Source organism: Hippocampus comes, unplaced genomic scaffold (assembly GCF_001891065.2).
Source record: "Hippocampus comes isolate QL1 unplaced genomic scaffold, H_comes_QL1_v1.1 scaffold36, whole genome shotgun sequence".
NCBI lineage: Eukaryota > Metazoa > Chordata > Actinopteri > Syngnathiformes > Syngnathidae > Hippocampus > Hippocampus comes.
Genome location: NW_017805695.1, coordinates 5,479,707 through 5,500,943, shown reverse-complemented (window position 1 = coordinate 5,500,943; position 21,237 = coordinate 5,479,707). Strand labels below are relative to the sequence as shown.

The 21,237-nt window shown below is 40.3% G+C and overlaps 1 protein-coding gene across 8 annotated transcripts; it reads left to right on the top strand.

Annotated features, from left to right (window-relative positions):
* Positions 1-225: 225 nt before the first annotated feature.
* lrrfip2 (leucine rich repeat (in FLII) interacting protein 2) lies at positions 226-21,132 on the top strand. 8 transcript variants are annotated; one of them, XM_019882077.1, is made up of 27 exons: positions 226-386; positions 1,446-1,597; positions 6,726-6,812; positions 7,769-7,831; positions 8,426-8,482; positions 8,587-8,625; positions 8,804-8,875; positions 9,260-9,307; positions 9,393-9,461; positions 10,716-10,805; positions 11,111-11,170; positions 12,014-12,067; positions 12,195-12,251; positions 12,550-12,621; positions 12,791-12,904; positions 13,282-13,323; positions 14,681-14,812; positions 15,240-15,311; positions 15,861-16,031; positions 16,149-16,241; positions 16,564-16,656; positions 17,237-17,338; positions 18,845-18,977; positions 19,179-19,349; positions 19,427-19,506; positions 19,582-19,686; positions 20,387-21,132. In XM_019882077.1, the coding sequence occupies exons 2-27, from the start codon at positions 1,508-1,510 to the stop codon at positions 20,495-20,497; spliced, it is 2,277 nt and encodes a 758-aa protein (XP_019737636.1). In that variant the 5' UTR covers positions 226-386; positions 1,446-1,507; the 3' UTR covers positions 20,498-21,132. The 8 variants fall into 8 exon arrangements, with proteins under 8 accessions (XP_019737636.1, XP_019737637.1, XP_019737638.1 ...); XM_019882078.1 differs by lacking the exon at positions 7,769-7,831; XM_019882079.1 differs by lacking the exons at positions 7,769-7,831; positions 8,426-8,482; positions 8,587-8,625; positions 8,804-8,875.
* Positions 21,133-21,237: the final 105 nt, after the last annotated feature.

Here is a 21,237-nt window from a genome sequence, read left to right as displayed (position 1 = left end):
TCTATTGTTTTATTGTTTTGCGGTGTTTTGCTGTTTTCTTTCATTAATTTGTTGGTTTTTTTTATGCATGACAAAATGTTGCCAGTATGACAAAATTTGGCTATGGCCATGTACAGCACTTTGTAGGCAGCGGTGATCGTTTGTAAGTGTTCTATAAAGTTTAGTTGAGTTGAAATGTGGTCATTGAATGCACCATCACGCCCTACTTTTTTCCCCAACATCCGGGAACTTGTAAGCTAACCAGTGTGGAGAGTGGTAAGGAGGGCAGCGGTGGACAGGCGAACTGATGACAGCTGTCAGTGGGGACAAAAACACGAGCAAATTCTGAAGACAGGACCAATGTCGGACCCTTAAACCACCACGGGTTATTTATAAACGCCCAGAAGGTAACTTGGACTTTTTTTGAGTGGGAAATCGTAGTGGAAGAGCACGACCAGTTTCCACTACCTCTTGAGAGAATCGAGGGCTAGCTTCAGTGTTAACAAGCTAACACCAGCTGAATCAGTCTTCTCGACTTCCACTAGTTGTGTTGTTTTAAGAGCGATATTAAAACATGGACATGTTTGTACAAAAGTCACGTTTTTGTTTCGGGTCATTGCAATTTGTGTTAAAACAAGTTGGGTAAATACTGGCTATTGGAGGACAAATGCTAGCTAGCTAAACGCTGACAAGCGTAACATTTTACTTCGCGTTCGCGAGATAACTTAATTCTGCCGGACTTTTACACATGATTTGGAAAATGTTACGTTTCTTAAACGATAGAGTTACAAGACTGTATTGTATTTTGTATTTTATACGGGGTGGAAAACTTGTGGAGTTCAATGACGTTAGCTCGCTGAATTGGTTCACGCTTGCATTGATTGTGAGCGTCAACTACAACAATGCATTTATTCGTGACAGTTTATTTGTATCCCGTTAAGATGTTGCATCAACAATTTGTATTCGGTAAATAAATAAAATGCGGTCTGACGTGAATGGATTCAAGTTGCCAATGTCCTTATGGTGGTTTTCATTCTTTTGTCTGTACCAGCCAGTCAAGGTGTTGTTAACTGTTTTATAGTGTGAATTCGTCACACGTCACTGTGTTGATGGTGAGGAATATCCTATGGACCACTCAGCAACACTATGAACCAGTTAAAATCAGACCACTACAGTCGGTTACTGTGATTATCAGTCTTTTTTTACAGTTGCATGTTGAAATTGTATGCTTGTCACATTTCAAGATGGTTCATGTCACGCACAACTGTTATCCAAAGCCCTCGTTGCAGACATGAGTGATGTTGTTTTTGCTTGAATAGTAGTTGGAGATAACGGAGTGTTTGTTTGTGATGGTCTATAATGCGTACAGTGATATGGAGAGTTTAAAAATATGCACCAGTATCAGGACGTGCAGTTGTGATGTATTTGCTGACCAGATTAAGACCTGCCCTCTATTTTCATGCTAGGTTTTTACAACAATCAAATTCACGCCAGTCACCGAAGGAGCTGCTACAGTTAGTGGGACAACATGGGCACACAAGGCACTGGTCGGAAGCGTGCCCAACTAAAAGATCGCTTCTCTGCAGAGGATGAGGCCTTGAGCAGTATTGCACGAGAGGTAAGTATATTCAGAGATTAAAATACATGCTTCAGTGTTTAAATAATAGAATATAGTTTGTTTTTTAGTGCTTGCATTTCCGTTTACAATCTCCTTTGCATTCATTGGTGGTTCATAGATCAGTTATTACTTAATGTAGAATGGAGGAAATATTTGAAGTTGTTATCAGTACTGTACTTTATCGAAAGGTGTGGACATTGATCTATGACTGAAAGGGTAGTCAGTTGCATATTAAAAACAAAAATCTCATTCATATAATGAACATTTTGATTTATATCAATATTAAAATAATGACGTATAATAGCTCACATTTACATGATACTTGTCCATCAAACAGTCTTTTATAAATGACTCTACAGAATTGCTGTAATACTTTTGTTTATGACTAAATCAGCATGTAAATATGCATGGTCCTGACATTAACAACATATAATGTATGTATCCTGTTCAAGCATGCTTTTGGATGTTGTCAGTTGACAACAGTAGCAAGTAGTTTCTAGAGAGATGGTCTCCTTCCTCACTACGATCAGGTGTATTATATGCAATACAACATATACAAAATTCGAATGATCATATATACCAAGATGAATGCATTTTAAAGTTCTTCAAATAAAGTTGCATCAAATATTAGAGGCGTAATTGTCATCTATATGTCAACTCCCGCTAATATGTGGATATTCAGGTTGTGCTGCGGGCAGCTGGTTTGGCTGTACCATGTTTTTGTCAGAGGGAAGCTGCTTGACTTGTAACAACTTGTCTTGGGTATTACTTCACTTTGTTCCACTGCAGGGCTGCCATTCTTTGATTTTTTTCAGAATGCTGTTGCTACTGTACTAACATAGAAGGACAACATAATGGAAAGAAAATTCTTTTCCTGTGGCTGGTTGGCTAAATGGTTAATTCTTTGCTTGTTATTTGTCAATTGGTTTATAACTTTACACATCTGTTTTTTTAATGGCTTGTTTTAAGAATGACTCCTGTCTAAAAGCTAAGCAGGCCCTCATTCTTGGGCAGTAAGCACAAGGCTCTATTTGCTTTATTTACAGTCATGGAGGCCCGTCATAGAAACATGAGTCATCCGACCCACCCGACCAGCTTCTAAATTTGAATCTCTTTGCAACAAAACTGTGATTAGATTGTCTATGCCGGGAGTTCAGGGGGTCAGTGTTGAAGATTGGTCTTACAAAACAGCATCTGCCTTGTGTTTTGGAATTGTCACCACTTGGCATGTATCATTCTAATAATTTTGGCTGTTATTTTATTTTTATTAATCATTGGAGTAATTATTACTGTTGTTGTTGTTAAATTCTGCACAGAGGGAGTGTGTTTGTGCCTCCGGGGAAACTATGATTCATATTAGTGATGAGCGAGTACAGATATCTGGCCTTATTTCCAGGTATCGGTACTCGCGATGGAAACCCTCCTGTGGCCGATTTACATTCAGGAATGTAAATCATGTGTGTTTTACAGATGCCAATTAACATGCAATTTTTGCCAGTATTGGTATATGATATAGATTTATGTTAATGCCTTTTAGGAATCTACCCGGATGTCGCTATTTCACATGAAATCTAAAGTCACGGTTTGTTTAAAAAAGAAAAAAGAAATCAATGTAACATATATAATCAAATGAATATGACATTTAAATATGACACACATTCTCCGATTAGGGGCGCAAAAACACACTTATGGGAACGATTCATGTCTTTCTAACTTCATAAATTAAATGTATTGCGCCCCGCAATGCGTTCTGGGAACTGAGTGGCTTTACTGTACTGCTGGGCAATGTGCTGTTGCGTTCTCTAATTGTGGAGGTCACAAAAATCAAATCTTCAAAAATGCATTTTCTGTATTGATAGCCCAGAAGAAACCAAGAGTCATGAAAATCGGTTGAGAAATCAGCAAGATATGACTTATATTCCACGCACATGCATTGCCTTTGAGGGAATGTTACATGCCATCAGCGTTGCTGAGCTAGGCGCCTACTGTGCGTCATATAATGTCAGTTGCTGGGTGTGTGCTATTGTATCATGTTAAAATCTTGCCAGTCATCGACAGTGGCTCAAATGAGCATCAGCATCGAGACTTCGGTTTCCACAAATAGCTTTAAATTGGGCGTGGCTGTTCCGGATGTTCAGGTTTGGTCTGTGTTGTAATTTTAATCAATCAGTCTTGTATTTATTTTGTATTGACATTTCCAGCTCAGGAGAATGCTATGACATAACGTCAGGTATCTTCTTCTTCCGACATATATATATATATGTCATTACATGGCTGCCACCTAGTGTTTAGACTGAGTTACAACAGTTGAATTAAATGGTGACAAATTTGTGTTGTCAAAACTCTTTATATAGGAGGCCTTGTTAAAAAAAATTTGAAATTTTTGCCGTCAGTATTACTCAAAACATGATTGGCCAAGCGTCCTTCACACTTGACCTTGAAAGTTCACATGCCATTCTGTTTTAATACGAATTGTATTGAAACAGAATGGCTGTTTACGTGTTTGTGCTGCAGCTGTGAGTCTTTCAGTTACTTGCACATTAGAGGCGCATTCGGAAATAATCTCTGAGCACGCATTGGTTCATGGCAAATGTTTGGAAAGTCCATGTTGCTGAAATTTGTCATTCGGCTCTTGAGAGTGCACCCACAAAAACCAGTGCTCGGCACTTAGCGCTATGACTGGGGACATGATGTGCCTGTGCTGGCTATGTTCGAGCACACTCTACCTCTGAACGCACCCATTCCCAGAGTAGTGTACAGGCGAGTGAATTTCTGAACGCGCATTAGGTTAAGAGGTACTTAACTCGAAGTTCATATCAGCAATGAAACGCTTTGCAATAAAAAAAAATTTTAAAAAACGACGGAAAAACCTCCCAGCCTAAATACGTTTCTCTGCCAAGCACCATTAGTGTGTATTACACTTTTATTAAAAAAAAAAAAAATCCCGGAGAGTAAATGAAGTCATGAAAATCGTCTGCCAAGCGTTTCCCCATCAGCTTCCCCACATGTTGGTTACCCCCACGCAGACTCAGGGAGAACATGCAAACGCCACACAGGAGATCCGAATCCGGAATAGAACCCTGCACCTCTGCACTGTGAGACGGACGTGCTCACTAGTCGACCACTGTACCACCCCAATTTTTCGTTCTGAAGTACAGCAATGGTAATTTAAAATTTGACTTTAATGTAATCCCACCTGAAACATAAAGCATAAAGTGGACATTTGTGATGTTGGTAATTCAGCCACGCAGACAGTTCACTTGCATGAAATAAATACAGAAACACATCGAGGTGCGATCGTCTCGTTTTTCCCAAATCATTTCTACCTCCTCCCGTCTCATTCCTCTGAGAGTCTGCTCGCTCCTCGATGGGATTTCTGTGAGGTGCCGACGTTGTATTTTGTGCGCATGCGTGTCACTTCCCAGATGTGGTCCGTTCACATTGAGAAATCTGTTTAGGTAATGTGAATGAGTAACTAAAAGATGGGATGTAACCAAAAATCTGAATTGAGCATCCTTCCGTGCAGTGTGAACATAGTCTTCGATAGAATATCACATACATTTCCAATTTCCCCACATGGCCCACTCCAAATATTTAGTAAATGGCAGGTCGTAAATTTGACAAAGCTTACAGATACCCTTTCCAACTCTACAACATAGTTTTCAGATAAAAGATAATAAATTAGGTTCTGCTACAATTGAGTTGATGGTTGAATTTGCGTTCCGATTAGTGAGGCAGTCCCATGACGTGCTTTTCAGTGAGTTGAATCTAAATATAGACACAGGCAGACGTCAGCCATGCTGCTGTGCAGAGCAGTTCATCAGACAGACAGCTCAACAGGTGCAAAGCAGAGGCCCAGTCATCTCATTGGTATCTCCCAATAGCTTTCGTCTCTACTTTGCACAAAGTAGTGTATTTGTCAAGTAAAATTTTTCCAAACAAATAAAGAGAGCGCAGCCATTTTCTCTCGATTTTTATTGTAAAATCAAATGTGGAATATACATTCCTGAACTAAAACAATAGTCCAACAGTGTTGATGTAAGCTGTCATGCTACTGAAGTTTAACAGTTTATTTTACCAAGACCCAATCTGTTTAGGTAGCACACCTTCGGTTGGGAGAATCATCAAAAAGGGTTCTTCTCTTTCATTTATAAAATGGAAATGCCAACAGCCCATACTGACTGCTGTTGTACAGGCATAGTTGATGGAAAAGTCCTGATGTGACGTCTGCTTTGATGAAGGAACACAATGTACATTGTATTAATGCACTGTGTTTCAGGTTGAGATGACTTTGCCTTTCTATGTTGGCGGTGATCTCCTGATGATGGAGCATGTATGAAATGTCTTAGTTTATGTAACTGCAACGGCACATTATAAGGAATTATTTGGAAGGATGTCTCCATCATTTTTGTGATTCATCATGCTCATGAACAACTTAACTCTGTATGAAGGTGGTCTCTCAGATAAGCTCCTGTCCTGAACTAAAATGTGGGCAATGTTCATAGTGCCACGAAGAGGGCAGTAAATAATTAGGTTCCTATTTCATTTTCACTAACCAAGTAACCCAATATCTATTCATGGATCTCATTGTTTTCTCATGTTGCTTGCTTCCATGCTTAAAAATTTGTTAATGCTCGACTGGAATCTGCCCCACGAGATCTTAAAATGAGCATTCCTCAAACCGATGGTCATCCGATGATCTGGACATCACAGTTGGTCAGATGTTGTCGACACATTTTAGATCAACCGTTTCATTCTGTCGGACAGCTTAGTCCAGTAGTACGTAATAAAACATTTTGCTAAAAGTCCCTTGATCAATTTGACTTAAATTTATGAATAACCCGAGGAAAATAAATCTTGTGGATTTTTCCATGGTGGTATCCTCTTAAATGGCTGTTACCTCTCCACTTTGCAATTTCCAATTGACTTCCTGTTCTGCCAGTTTGTTACAGTTGTGCTAGGTCTGGTCATTGTTTGAAGTGTTTTTTTTTTTTTTTCCCCCTTACTCCAAATGCTCCTGCTTTTCCTGTGTGTTTCATGAAAAACATTCTGGTAATATGTGTTCATGGCTTCCGAGATATCTCGGTTATTAAGTGGCTAACAAGTATGTTCATGTTGTGTCACACAGGCGGAGGCCAGGCTTGCAGCAAAAAGAGCAGCACGGGCAGAGGCCAGGGATATTCGGATGAGGGAACTTGAACGTCAGCAGAAAGAGGTATATATTCAAATTTTATAAACAAAATGTACATCCCTGAACAAAATTGTCTGTGAGAATTATTGAACTGAAAAAGTTGTCTCTCAAGTATTTTACAGGATATCCTCGGATTTGAACATAACCCATTAAGGGAAGCCAGTTGACAGATTGTTCAAATTTTGACACCCCCTCACCCCCCGAACAATCAGTTCTTGGGTCAAACCCTAACCATCATTATGGTGTATTTCTCTGTTTCTTTGGATTTCCGAAAAATAAGCTATAGTTATTGTTATAATTTAACTGGACAGCTGTTTTTTCATAACCATTTGTACATTCTTAACTGTCATGCAAATGCAAATTTAAAAAGGGTAACTTTTTTACAACCTTTTCATGTCAGGTTTATTGGTGCCTTTTTTTTTTTTTTTTTTTTTTAAATACACACCAAGTAAAGTTACAGTGGCGCTACGACATAGTGTCTTGCCGGGGTTTGTGTAAAACAAAGAGCAAGCTTTCTGTTTAAAAGCGGCTTTCGATCATCTGTGAAGTCTATTCTCTGAACATTAAAACTTAAACCCTGTTGAAGCAATGCAACATAATATTTATGTTCCAGAGGTGAGTCTTTTCACCTAAATATTAAATTCAGCTGACTTAACAATCCAAGTTCATTATTTGGATTTCGAGCTTTTGCTTGCATATTCAGAATACAGCATGGTTGAAGTCTGAAACAATGACGTACATTATATCCTGCGCTCACTTGCCTGTCAACTTAAATCTGCTACCCTTTTCCCATATGATGCAGAGGACCTGTTTGGCTTTGAAGCTCAATGTTTCTCCCAAAAAATAAAAACCTCCTGCATATCCACACAAATACCAGCATTTCTATTCTTGAAACAGTTGTTGACCACGTTTGACATGTCAGCAGTTTTGGGTGACGTATGATTGTATGTTTTTTCCTGGCATTTCCTCCCTCTGTCCAGCTTTCTTACCGCTCGTCTAGCAGCAGTAGCAGCAAAAAATGGGGTCAAATCCACCAGTGGATGGTAGGCGAGTGGGAGTGTTGCAGACCACTAACGCAGTCTGTTGTGTAGGACTGAGCTCCAGTTAGTTTTGACCCTTAATACGCTACTCTTGAGTTACTGACCATAATAAACCCCCTTGCGGAAATAGCATTAGTGTGTTTGCTATGGGTGCTGCTCAGCTTGAGTTTCTCAATGGTGGAAGTCATGCAATTAAGTTTGGACGTAAAGTGATTGTTTTACATTCCACTTCGAGTTTCACTTTATCTTCAGTTAATTCCCTTGCATGTTAATGAACTGTCTTTGCAGGATATTCTTCTGTTTGAGAATTGCTACTGTAAGTGAGCGATTAATACTGTCGTGTCAGTAATGTTTTAGAATCAGAAAATGCATGCATGGAATGAAATCCAAATAGCTGCCACTTGTTTTAATACACTTGTCTGAGAGGAACATTAAATGAGTAACACTGAAGGACAGATTACGTCTCCGTTTGCTGATGAACAGGATGATTGTTTTGCATGGTTTGGGCTTTCCATAGTAACGTTTTGGCCTGATCCACCCCTGTAATTGAGCCTCTTGTACTGTCTAATTCTTACCAACTTTCTTTCTTGACCGCAGGCTGACTCAGAAAAAGCTAGAGCCACTAGTAGTAGTAGATCAAGCAGCCGTCATCGGGTGTGTATATTTCCCTCCTACTTTCTTACTTCCTTGTTTTCCTTCTTGCATTTCCTATCATCTCTCCTTTCTGTCTCTTCTTTTGTTTCTTTCAACATCAACAGGGCCCAGATGATGATGTCATGTCTGTACGCAGCTACAGAGTGCGTACATTTTGAACACCTGCTGTTATTAACGCTCAAAAATCAACACTTGTTGAAAATAATATTTATTGCTTGGAAATGGTTTGTTAAATTATTTTAAACAAAAGTCCAGTAAAATACCTCTTTTTGTTCATGCGTATTGTGGATGTATGATAATGTTTATGTGCTGCGTTCGAAGTCAAGCTCATCAGCCATCCATGACTTGGGCTCGAACAGGAGTCGATCCAGCTCTCATAGAAAAGACATCTTGGTGCGTTTGCATGTGTAGTTGTCTCTGTGAACTGCGTGCTGCCTAACAGAGACTACATACTGTTGTGAATGTCAGTTTCCCAGTGTGCTTTTGAAATTGGGTATTTTAGCTCATTTAAAGACTTGTAGCTGAAAGTGTGATATATATATATTTTTTTTAACTAACTTAGGTAACTCAAGTTACCTTGATGCTAGGACTGCTTTTCACCAGCCGTTTTTCCTAAAATAGATTACCCTTCATGAGGTAGCGTTCTTGAGAGTGTTTGCTTGATGGCTTGATTGACCCATTATACACCTAACAAGCATTGGTGAGTTTCATGAAAGGTGTTCACCACCTATTTGACCTTCATTTTTTTTCCCCTCCTTGGTCCTGTTCTCCCGTTAGTCTGATGGTGTGACAAATAGCTCCGCTCTCAAGAGCTCGCGTTCCACTGTATGTATTTATTGCTGACACATATATATCTGATTAATCATTGATACACGTTGAGCTGATGTGACTTTTTTTATTGGGAAAACAGAGTTCTGTATACAATGATCTACATGGCCATAAAAAGTCTACATCTAGCTCCTCCAGGAAGGATTTGCTGGTCAGTAATACTTCACCTTCATTATATCCGCTTTGACCTCATACCAGGGATGTACAATCATAGCATAAAGATCTGGTGGTTTAACTACTAAATATAATTTAGACTTGATACATGAATTTACATTGCTTTAAGTCAGGGGTGTCAAACATACGGCCCGCGGGCCGAAACCGGCCCGCAAGGAGGTTCAATTAGGCCCACAGGATAATTTAAAAGTGAAAAAAATGCATTAAAGACAGAATTAATATTTTTAATAAGGTGCAATTCATTGAGTATCCGCAAGGGGACACTGTTTTGATCAGAGAAGAAGACAACAGCAGCCTCAGTCCGTCACTGTGACAGACCCATGACAGCAGACGCTATCAATAGCACTCTCACATTTACACATTTAATAGCACTCTCCTTAGTTTGTAAGATTACATTTAGATTTTATATGCACGTGTAAATGGTTTAAAACTTCCTTTCTTTATGAATCTCGTTTAATCTTAAAGTGCATTACTATATTTTTCAATACCAATTACTTGTTAATGTTTGTACAATCAGTGGGATCATTTGCAATGCATTTATGTGAATGATAAAAATAAATTGCACATTTGTCGAAGGAAATGTAAGGTGCTTCATGAAATATTTTGTAAAAGATATGTTCATTAAATTTCAACATTTTCCTAATGCTCTTGTGCTTCTTTATACCAAAACAAAGGAAAGACATTGTTTTGGTTATTTATAGCAAAGTATGGTATCATTTTAATGGTCCGGCCCACTTGACATCTACCGAGGCCGTATGTGGCCCACCATGTGAAATGAGTTTGACACCCCTGCTTTAAGTGGTGCCTCGATATACCATGAGATGTCTTTCGTCCTAGCAGCTAGAGCTCTTCACAAGCACCATAGACCGAGAGACAACTCTTGTCTGAAGTCTCCCCTGATGTTTGTTTCTGATTTTGATGCTGCTGCATCAAGAGATTGAAGGTTAAACTTGGGGGGCAAAAGACTGGCGCAGAGTAGTCAATCGATTTACTTTGTTTTCAAGACGAAGTATACTTTAGGCTCTACATCCCTTCTCACAATTAGAAATATGATCCCCTGTTAATAGCAGCTCTATGCGGATAGCACAGTTGCACACTTATCAAGGACTTCCACATCAAAATCTACATGTTGTTTTACACAATGTATTACTACGAATCTGAAGTAGTGTTTAGTGATGGTGTTTCTGTTTCTTACTTTTGGGGGGATTATACTATGTCGTTGCCCCTCCAGACTGGACTGTACCACGATCAAAGGAAATACACCAGCCTATCGAAGACCAAACTTCTGCCTTCTTCTACCATATCCTCCTATCAGCCACGGGTCTGTCCTTCTCTCCAACTCTTTTTCCTTTCATATACAGACTGTTGGTTGTAAAAGCCCTTGACTCAAACTATAACCGTCACACTGTAGTAACGAGTCTAAAATCTTTAGTTTGAGGATATACTGTAGGTTGTTGTGAAAAGGTACTGTGGGGTTCCACCAGCATGAAACCTTTGCCAGCCCTTTGGCCTTGAAAGTTTGTAATTTCAGCAAATTGTGCATCTGTTTTCGTGTACTGCTACTCTTACTGGAAGGAATTCTCCTCACATGAACTGACATTCCACTGTTCCCCGACTCTCTGACAGGGCATCACTTCCTCCTCTACTTCCACCACTGTCACAGGGCTGCCACGTAGCTATAGCATGGTCAGTTTCTGTCCATTGTATGGAGACTCATTGCAATGCATGCCTTTACTTCAGAGGTAGACCCCCCTCCCCCCTCCAAAGTGGCCATATATATGCTCTGGGATGCCCAGGCTGGATGATTCAGATTGCTTATTTTTAGACGCTGGACCATCTCAACTTTTGGCAGAGGCCACTTATTTATGCCTCAGCAAGCGAGATAAGCTATGTGTGATTAGGCCTAAAGATCATATCTCTCGTTGAAGAAGGATTTTCATCATCATCATGATTTTTCTTTTGTCGATTTGAACTGCAGGCAAAGTTTAACCTACATATTGCGGCAATCATTTTTGTACTCAATTCTACAAAAAAAAAAAAAACCCTCCATAACACTTTTTTTTTAATCTATAAATGGATCATTTAGAAACAGCACTAATTCTGTACTTAATAAGAGTATACTCTTTTTGTGCTTCAAAACAATAATCTTCATTTACATTTGTGCTTGACATTTGTCCTACTTATTTTGTATTTGCAGAGATTAGTTCCGACCAATTTCCTACCAATAATTGTTTGAGTTGCATATTCTGGTTTGTAGTGTTTCCTCCACGACTAGTTCAAAGGTAGACAGTATCTCTTTAGCAGTACCAGCTGTATTATTCCCGGAAATGTTGTTTCAGTTGTATAAATATGGACAGATTTTGAATGAAGTTGCGGTGTTTGCCGTTCAGCATTGAAAGAAAATGGCCCAACCTAAATACAGTGAGTGCCTCTACTTACTGCATGACCCTCCCGAGGCTAACAGCTACACAGCTCTGCACCCTCTCTGTTTTTTCTGAGTCCTACATTGTCTCCGATGTGTGCCCTCAGGCCTCTATTTATGACAACGCCGCTCTTTACGGCTCGAGTCTGGGTTCAAGAGCAGTAAGTCAAGTTTGTATAAATGACCACCACCACAACAACCTACTTTGTGCTTTTGCCTTAAGTTCTGCCCCTCTCATCTTAATCTCGTTGTCTGCCACATCTGCCACCCCTATCCCCTTTCACACAGCCCTCTGAATATAGCTGGTACTCCTCTGGAGCCAGTTCCACTCGCAGCAGCCCTGTGGTGAGCGCTATAATCGGCCTCCAATCGCATGATGTACACTAACATCACACACAAGATGTCCCCTGCTCCAGGACTCTCTAACTTTGATCATCCGTAAATCATTCTCGGACTTAATATTAAGGACACTGTTGTTATCCTTGAAGTATATGAATCGAGATTTGAGAACATGTCTTTTGAAATTATGTGAAAACTTGCATTCTCTATGTGGTTGTCCTGTTAGCCTACACGAGTGGGGCTCCTGACAGGATATGTTGTGGTGTGTGCTTTGTGTGAATATTTCCGTGCGTGCCCATGTCAGTCTTCCTCAGATGACGACATTGTGAGCAGCGTATCCCAAGAACGCTTGAGGAGAGGCCGCAGGGACAGTGCGGTGAGCTTTAGGGACAAGAGGAGTGCTCCATTTAGATTGCTCTTCATTTGTCACAGATTATAATGTCAACTCTTGCTGTTTTGTTCTCACGGCCATGTCTTGATGTATATCCTTTTTCCCCCACCTCTTTCTGTCTTCTTCTTTGATCTTGTGTCTCTATTGGAAGTAGTCATCTGACTTCTCTGACATTAGTGAGTCTGCAGCTGATTATTTCAGCCGCTCCAACAGGAGGGGCAGTATTGTGTCTGATCTGGATGATTTGAGCATTCCAGATCCGGATGCTGTAAGTCGCCTGATTCAGTTCCCAGCATCTGAGTAATAGAATATTTCTGTTGCTGCATGGTTTGAAACTAACATTTAGTTAATATAAAAGATTCATCTCATGGTTGGTGATTTGGCAACTTATGACTTGGTATATCAGTAGGAAGCCTTCTCGTAGGTAAACTTAGCATTTGTGTGTTCAATAAAATGTGTTAAATACAGTGTTTTTTTATGTATTGAATTGTTATGATCAGGTGTGTTGAATTTGTGAACATGCAGCACTTGTCCTGATTGGTGAACTAATTTCCCTAATTTGCAGAGTGGAGAACTATTCCGGGCATGATTACTGTCAAAATTGTCTTCCCATGTAACCTAATACGATATTTCTACTTTTTTCAGCTGGACGAAAAATGTGACAAACAATATTCAGATTACAGTCGGGTAAGTGTACCTTTCTCCCCGCCCCCCAACATCTTTTCATTAAAAAAAGTTCTGAAGGTACATTGGAATTGTTACACAGACGATATTTGTATATTTGAGCCTCAAAATACTGAAAATTTGAACATCCTTTGATCGTCCGCCACCTCAGAACAGCATACATTTACAAAAGAGAATTTGATTCATATCTCAATATATTTAAGTGGACGACTTGCACTTTTTAAATCTAAACCGGTTTTCTACCGGTTTTGCAATCCACAAAAATTTTGGGTTACACCCCTCATACACATGCATATATAGTTAGACAATTCAAATCCACTCTGAATTTGAAATTTGAATTTGTTTGTACGTTGGCAACAAATTGTATTGCAATGTGTTGCAGAATCATACGGTAACATAACACAACTATTAGCTCTATAAACTGGATAGTGCCTTAGAGGTTTGTTTATTGTTTATTGAACATAAAAACATATACAGTAATAAATAAAGTAAGGATAAGTAAAAAAGGAAAAGAAAACAGGCATCATACAGCACAATTATATGTTCAAAGGAGTATGAAGAAGTAAAAAATTTATCTAGTCCTACCCCATGTTATGTATTTATATATAAATAGATCATTTTTTATATTAATCAGAAAAAAAATTAAAAAGTCTGCCTATAAACAAATGCTTTTACCCTTATCTGTGCTATACTTATCTATTTTTACAACTTTTGGTTTGTATAGGGATTATATACATACACACTCTAGCACATTTATATGGCAATTTTCTCTTCTATTCATAATGGATCTTGTATTACATTACTACATTTATCAACTTAATTTTGATTTATTATTATATTTAATGAATGTTTCAAATTTATCACCTTAACTCTGATTGATGTACCGGTAGTTTTTTTTTGTACTATTCTCTTGAATTTGTTTTTGAACTCAGCAAGCGATTTACTCATTTTCAGGTCCGTTTCAAATTATTCCACAGAGGTTGTCCTCAGGAATGTTAAAAGCCCAGCCGAAGTGTACGTAGCATTCCCAAACCTTCACTACATTTGTTGCAGTTATGATTAATTACACATCCATTTTATATTATTGTGATCTTTCATCAACATGGTTGTAGAAGAGTCACGGTCATAGCAGCTCCTTAATCAACAATTAATTAAAAGTGAGAGCTGAATTTTGTACACGTGCACACCTTGAGGAATCTCAAGAGCCGGTTTATCAGGTTTATCAAACTACAACTCAAGCAAGTGACAGTGGCAATGTCAAACACGGAATGATCGGACTCTTCTGTGCTGTTCGGTGACTGTTAGTGTGTGCTTTTTGTGTGTTTTGTTTTGACTGGTCACCTGCATGTTGTGTTTCCAGCCATCTTCCCGCTGTGCCACCCCAGGCCTATCAGCAGCAACCCTAGCCTCACTGGGTGGAACCTCATCACGACGGGGCAGCGCAGACGCCGGCAGCGTCTATGACCCAGACACTAGCTTGAGCGAACTAAGGGTAAGGCAAACAAACAGCACTTACCTTCTGCAATCACATAAACAATTTAGGGATGGGGAGATCAGCGATAAAGCGGGACAAGGCATGAACAAAGAACTGCAATAAGGCTGGGTAACACAGTATATTTATTTATCTATGGTCTATAACTGTTCTGTGCCCATGAATCTCTCCAAAGCATTGCTTCTTTTTTGTCCTCTCCGCTGTTCTAAGCATTTACTGGGCCAGTTTTTCCTTTATGGATGCATGGAAGGCTGGGATGTGACATGTGACCTTGGAAGCTCTTCCTTATATGTGAGCGTGCTGGTACTGTGCATTCCGGCCGCATTCTCTTTTAAGAGATGGCAGCACGTGTGCTTTGTAATCTCTCCTTGATCATCCCCTTCACTTTGTAGCTCCGATTCAACCATTCCCTCCATCTGCTCCACAGGATATCTATGAACTAAAGGACCAGATTCAGGATGTAGAAGGGCGATACATGCAAGGGCTTAAAGAGCTGAAGGTAGAGGGGCTTGAGTTCACGGCATGCCGACTCTTGTCCTGAGAGCAGTATGGCATCACTAACCCCCTGCCTACCCTCTCAGCCCCCCAGCCCCCACGCCTGTACCCCCTAACACCACAGCCATGTTATCGGCGTGCTCTCTGTCTGAATGACTTTTCTTTTGCATGATTTCCCCACACTTCCTGTTTTTATCCAAGTTACTGTCTGTGGCCACAATTAAAGACGTGCCCACATTTTTCCGGAAGTAGTAGCAGTGACTTGCTCCACCTGCCGACTAATGGCAGGGATGTTTTGAATTTCTGCCATTATGCTCTTGGCACTGTTTGATGTGCCCTAACATCCAGTGTTTGAAGTAGACGACATCATCTTTCCTAGTTCTTTTTTTAGACGCTTGCTCTGTAAATATACAAATGGCTTTAGAAGAAAACAAGTACAAAGAAGGTGTAACGGAATTCCTAGGCCACATGATTTTTTTTTAAGTTCAGATTTTGCAAAAGGAGGTGAGCAGTGTTTAAAACTGTGTTATTAACATGCTCCATTTCATGTCAGGAATCCCTTACAGAGGTGGAGGAGAAGTATAAGAAAGCAATGGTATCGAATGCACAGCTGGACAATGACAAAGGCAACCTCATCTACCAAGTGGACACTTTAAAAGACGTCATTGAAGAGATGGAAGAGCAAATGTCAGAGATGAAACGAGAGCTGGAAGAAAAATCAAAGGTGAAATAACCAGTCCCTTTCTAGGTTTACACATTTTATTGTGTAATGTAAGCAGATGAATATCTGCTAGAATTTGGTGTTTTACGTGACCAAATTCTATTGTCATTTTTTTTCCAGGAACTAGAAAGGCAAAAGCACACATGTACTGTCCTGCAGCATAAACAAGAAGAATTGAAAGAGGGAATCCGTCAGAGAGATGAACTTATTGAGGTATGTCTACGCTTGTGTGACCACATTGCTCGCAATACTGTCAGCACAATGAAAGTGCGAGTGGTTCCGTGCAGCTGCCTACTGAGACTTAGTGCAGTGACCTGATAAGGACTGATTGACACTGGCCTCCCTCTAATTCATGTATATTTAGTAAAGTCAGTTATCACCACAATCCTTCCGCTTCCTTGCCGCTCTGTTGAAGAGCACATTCTCACCCTGTTTCAATTGTATGTATGTGCATTTTTTCTTATTCTGTCTTCCATTGAATATTTCCTTCCTGTCTTGTACTTTGCATTCTTGTTACTGTTCATCACATCTCCAGGAGAATCAGCGATTGCAGGCTAAGTTAGATGTGCTCACCAGAGAGGTGTTTGACCTGCAGGAAACAATAAACTGGAAGGAGAAAAAGATTGGGGTAGGAGGTCCCGCATAGATCCTGCTATAGAGTGAGAGGCACAAGATGATCTGAATTTGAAGCCAGGCAAATCTTTTGTCTCTCACGCTCTCTGCATAATGAACCCATAGTGTCATAGGCAGCACACCCACATATAGTAGTTTCTGCATGTCAGAATAACAAGGTGTTAAGTTGTGATCCAACAAGCTTTGCTCACGCTAAAAAAAATAAACAGCTTGCCGTGAATATCATGCATCATGAAAAACATGATTGGCTAGCGTTATATAAACTTCTACAATGTGTTTGCCGGTACAAATGAGTGTTTAAAAGTTAATCATCCAGCATGATGTGCGCATTTCACACGTGAACAGTTTGACAGGCCGTTGCAGTGTTTGTGTTTCCCTCCTTCTGCACTCTGTCATTCATGCTTATCCTTTGCCTCTCCTTTCCGACTAGCTATCTCCTTTGTACATTTTCACTGTTTGGCATGCACAGCACATGATTGTGCATGAGACACGGCAAGTGTGCTGGTGCATCTCTATCCACTCTCCAACTTCACTGCCTCTTGTCCATTCTTGTCTTCTGTCATCTGTGTGGCCAGGCCCTAGAGAGGCAGAAAGAGTACTTTGATTGCATTAGGAATGAGAGAGATGAGCTCAGACATGAGCTTGCTGACCTCAAGGAAAATGCCAGATCAAAAGAGGTAGGTCATCCTGCGATGTTACAACAAATACAGCTGAGACATGGGTTGCTTGTGAATAATGACTTTTGGTGTGTTAGAAATGACTCCGTTTCAAGAAAAACATGACTGTTTGGGTTTACACGTTAATGTTTTTATAAGGTTGTCTTAAGCCTTTAATTATATTTCCCCAAATTAAGCACTTAATTTCCTTCTATCATTGAGTCAAAGGTCTTAAAATGCTGCAGACTAGAAGTGCAGCAATTAATGGACAACAATGGATAATTATTTTTGATAATCCATTAATTCCCAACTTTCACCTGTTTATACCGAGGCTTGCTTTCAGAAGATGTTTTGGGAAGGTTCTAGAACCCCCTTTCAAAATCTCTGGTGCCAAGTCTGTTGCAACAGCCAAATGCTAGGAAATTAGTGACCAAGAGAGGAAAAGGCTACGGTTCTTCAGGAATGTTGCAGAAGTTGGTGTCTGGCTTGGTATTAAATTTACGGCCTATCATAATATTCAAGGTGCTGTCATTGTGCTAATAGAAAAAGGAAATAACAATGGCATTGATTTTACCTCACCTATACCAAATAGAACAAGCATTGCTTCAACATCATCAACAGAAAAAAAAAATCTTTACAGACAATGGGGGAAATAAGGGCAAATCTCCCTTTTGTGAAAATGTATACTCAAACACGGTCATTAATAATTTCAGCCATTTTCCAATCCGCTAATCCGCAAGGGTGGCTGGAGCCTATCTCAGCCGTCTTCGGGCAGTAGGCAGGGGACATCCTGAACCGGTTGCCAGCCAATCGCAGGGCACACAGAGACAAACAACCATCCCCACTCACAGTCACACCTAGGGACAATTTAGAGTGTTCAATCAGCCTGCCATACAGGTTTTGGAATGTGGGAGGAACCCGCAGTACCCGGAGAAAACCCACGGAGGCCCGGGGAGAACATGCAAACTCCACACAGGGAGGCCAGAGCTAGAATTGAACCCGGTACCTCTGGACTATGAGTTCAATGTGCAAACCACTGGACCACCGGGCTGCCCATTAATAATTTCACTTTTGAAATGGTCAACAGTTTTACAGAATGAAATCAGATGTCACTGCATGGCTAAGCTAGTGTATAATTACTTTTGACAGCTCTCTCACAGTATCTTCTCATGTAAATGTTGTACAGGGGCATGGGTATCTCTGCAAATATTTGCAGCTTGAATGCATATACCTGTGGTCAAAAGTTCCCTACATGCCAATAAATCACTCACTGCTTTTTCAACGTACTAGTGGGCAAGATTCAGCATGAGTCTTTTGAGTTAAGAGTGCAGCCAGGGGTCAAATCGAACTTGGATCTCAAGGCACCACTGTGTATGCTGCTTAATCAAGATGATTGGCGTATGGCTGGTAGGCCTATCACCACTGAAAGCAGTCTGTTTGGGTTTAGTTGGGCCCAGAACGGTACGGAGAGTGGCGCCGTATAGTAGATAGGTGGCCTCAATCATGCTTGTGTTTGTCTCTTGCCAGACACACGGACTAGTCATCATTCCAGATGGCACACCAAATGGAGATATCAGCCACGAGACCGTGTCCCCAGGAATCACCGTGGTCTCGCAAGAAGCCGCCCAGGTACTGGAATCTGCAGGAGAGGGTCCACTTGGTAAGTCCCACAAATGGGTTTTAATGACACATTAGAAGTGTTTGTTTGGCTATTGGTGTGACCGTTCACCAAAGGTAAATGAGGTGGTACAATGGCATGACTCCGTCCAAGTGACGTTGAGGTCAGTTGGGTGTGAATTCCGCAATTCTGATAAAACTTCCAAACATTTGCAGTGTGTGTCATTTTATTTCTGTTTGATAGATGTGAGGCTACGGAAGTTAGCTGAGGAAAAGGATGAGCTGTTGGCTCAGATCAGGAAATTGAAGAATCAGTTGGAGGAGGAGCGACAGAAACACTCAAAGGTGGACAGTGTGTACGTAGACGGCGAGAAGATGGAGAACGGCACCGAACTCCACTTCATTGAAATGCAGAGTAAGTTGAGCGTATCGTGATTGGGCTGCATTCATCAAACCCATCTTTCTTCATTTCAAAACTCTTCTCATGTTTAGGAGACGCCAACAGACAGATTAGTGAATACAAATTCAAGCTTTCAAAGGCAGAACAGGAAATGGGTACAATGGAACAAAATGTAAGTACAGATTGCTTGTCAAATGCTTCGGAAACTTGGAAATGACCAAATGGTTTCCTTGTCTTCTTGCTTCAGATAAATAGGCTTGAAGGGCAAGTGTCCAGGTACAAGACGTCCGCAGACAACTCTGAGAAAATAGAAGATGAGCTTAAAGCAGAGAAACGCAAACTCCAGAGAGAGGTAAGCACAAGCTGTTTGATTTAGTAGGGATGACCATTCAGAGAAAGTGGAACCAGCTGCAGCTAGTGACAGCGCCTTGAAAACATTTCAGTTATGTAAATTTGTCGGGGTCAAAATTTTCTCTCCCCCACGTTAACATCTTTTGCATTTCTTCATTAGTCCGCTTGGACAGCAGATAAGAGGCAAAGCATTCTGGCTTCAAACTGTTTCGCAATCCCAGTTGTTGTTTCCCGTAAAACTGCCACATTGAATTAGACATTGTTGATTTAAACACTGACACGTTCAACTAAAATCATGTAATTTCATCCAACATAACATATGCAAAAATGTATATAGTGCTTATGGGAATTAGAATGGATGTTAGACACAGGAATTTAATGGATTAAATTAGTTACATGATATTTTGAAAACTGTTGTAAAAAAATGTAGTGCCCATTTCTACAGCGTCAAAGTTAAATTAATTTTAACAGTACTGAAGAGGTGTTGGATTTGAAAAAAAAAGTTTAAGCCACTGCATTATGCAGTTGGAACTTTTTGTTAAGTGATTCTATTTCATACCACTAGAGGGAGCCCGCATGTCACACTTTGACAATCATTGCAGTCAGTGTACACAATATAAAATGTCGCAGATTCAATTAGGATGGTCATTTAATTTGATGAGAGTCACAAGCACGGCATGTGTAATGTTGTTGCCTGGCAGCTACGCACAGCTTTGGACAAGATCGAAGAGATGGAGATGACGAACAACCACCTCGTAAAGCGGTTGGAAAAGATGAAGGCCAACAGGAACGCCCTCCTTTCCCAGCAGTGAGGCAAAGGCGGCATCACCGCAGAAGCCCTTAAAGTCGCACCGCCGACGGCCATGTAGCGCCTGCCCTCCAAGCTCTCACACCTGAACATGTGTAGCTCAGCAAAAACTCTCCATGTCACGAAAGAATGAGCAGACCTGCCTTTCTTTGCAAACCAAATGTTTTGGTTTGTCCCAGCCAGCAGTTGCCAAGACTCAAATGCAACAAATTATAACATCAATGGGAGATAACAGTACATGTGAGGAAATATCCTGTTTCGTTTTTGTTCTGCAACATTTTAGTCACATGATTTAAGTTCATTCTGGCTGGGTGCTTGGCTGTTCTTTTTTGTTTGTTTTGGTTAAGTTGCATGAATGAGTATCCTGATGCTTTTAAAAGGACTGTCACAGCTGCTCTGGCCCTGCACCTTCCAGCTTCCCTCACACAAGCCAAGTGCCTTCTCCATCAAACAATAATGGTTTTAATTGGTGGTACAATATGTATTTAAAGAGGTGCAAATGGAAAATATAGCCAGCCAACTGCTGCAACTTCCTTCACTTTTTTTGTCAAATATTTAAAAGATTTCTTGAAAATGAATGTGTAATTTGCAGAATTGTGTAAACCGTATTTTATTTCAAACAATCCCATGTGCAAATGCTCTCAGCTGCTTTCATTATCCTCTCGATCCCCACATCTCTTACTTTGAGTAGTTTTGACTCTTTGGTCTCGGGTCTTTGCGTAGGGTGTAGAATCATCCGAATAC

What these genes read in the sequence shown, in the direction of transcription:
- lrrfip2 (XM_019882077.1), top strand. Translation starts at nt 1,508, where the DNA reads ATGGGCACACAAGGCACTGGTCGGAAGCGTGCCCAACTAAAAGATCGC. An exon ending in TGTCTGTACGCAGCTACAGA is followed by an intron (nt 8,626 to 8,803) that starts GTGCGTACATTT and finishes CTGCGTTCGAAG; the next exon opens with TCAAGCTCATCAGCCATCCA. An exon ending in AAAATGCCAGATCAAAAGAG is followed by an intron (nt 17,339 to 18,844) that starts GTAGGTCATCCT and finishes GTCTCTTGCCAG; the next exon opens with ACACACGGACTAGTCATCAT.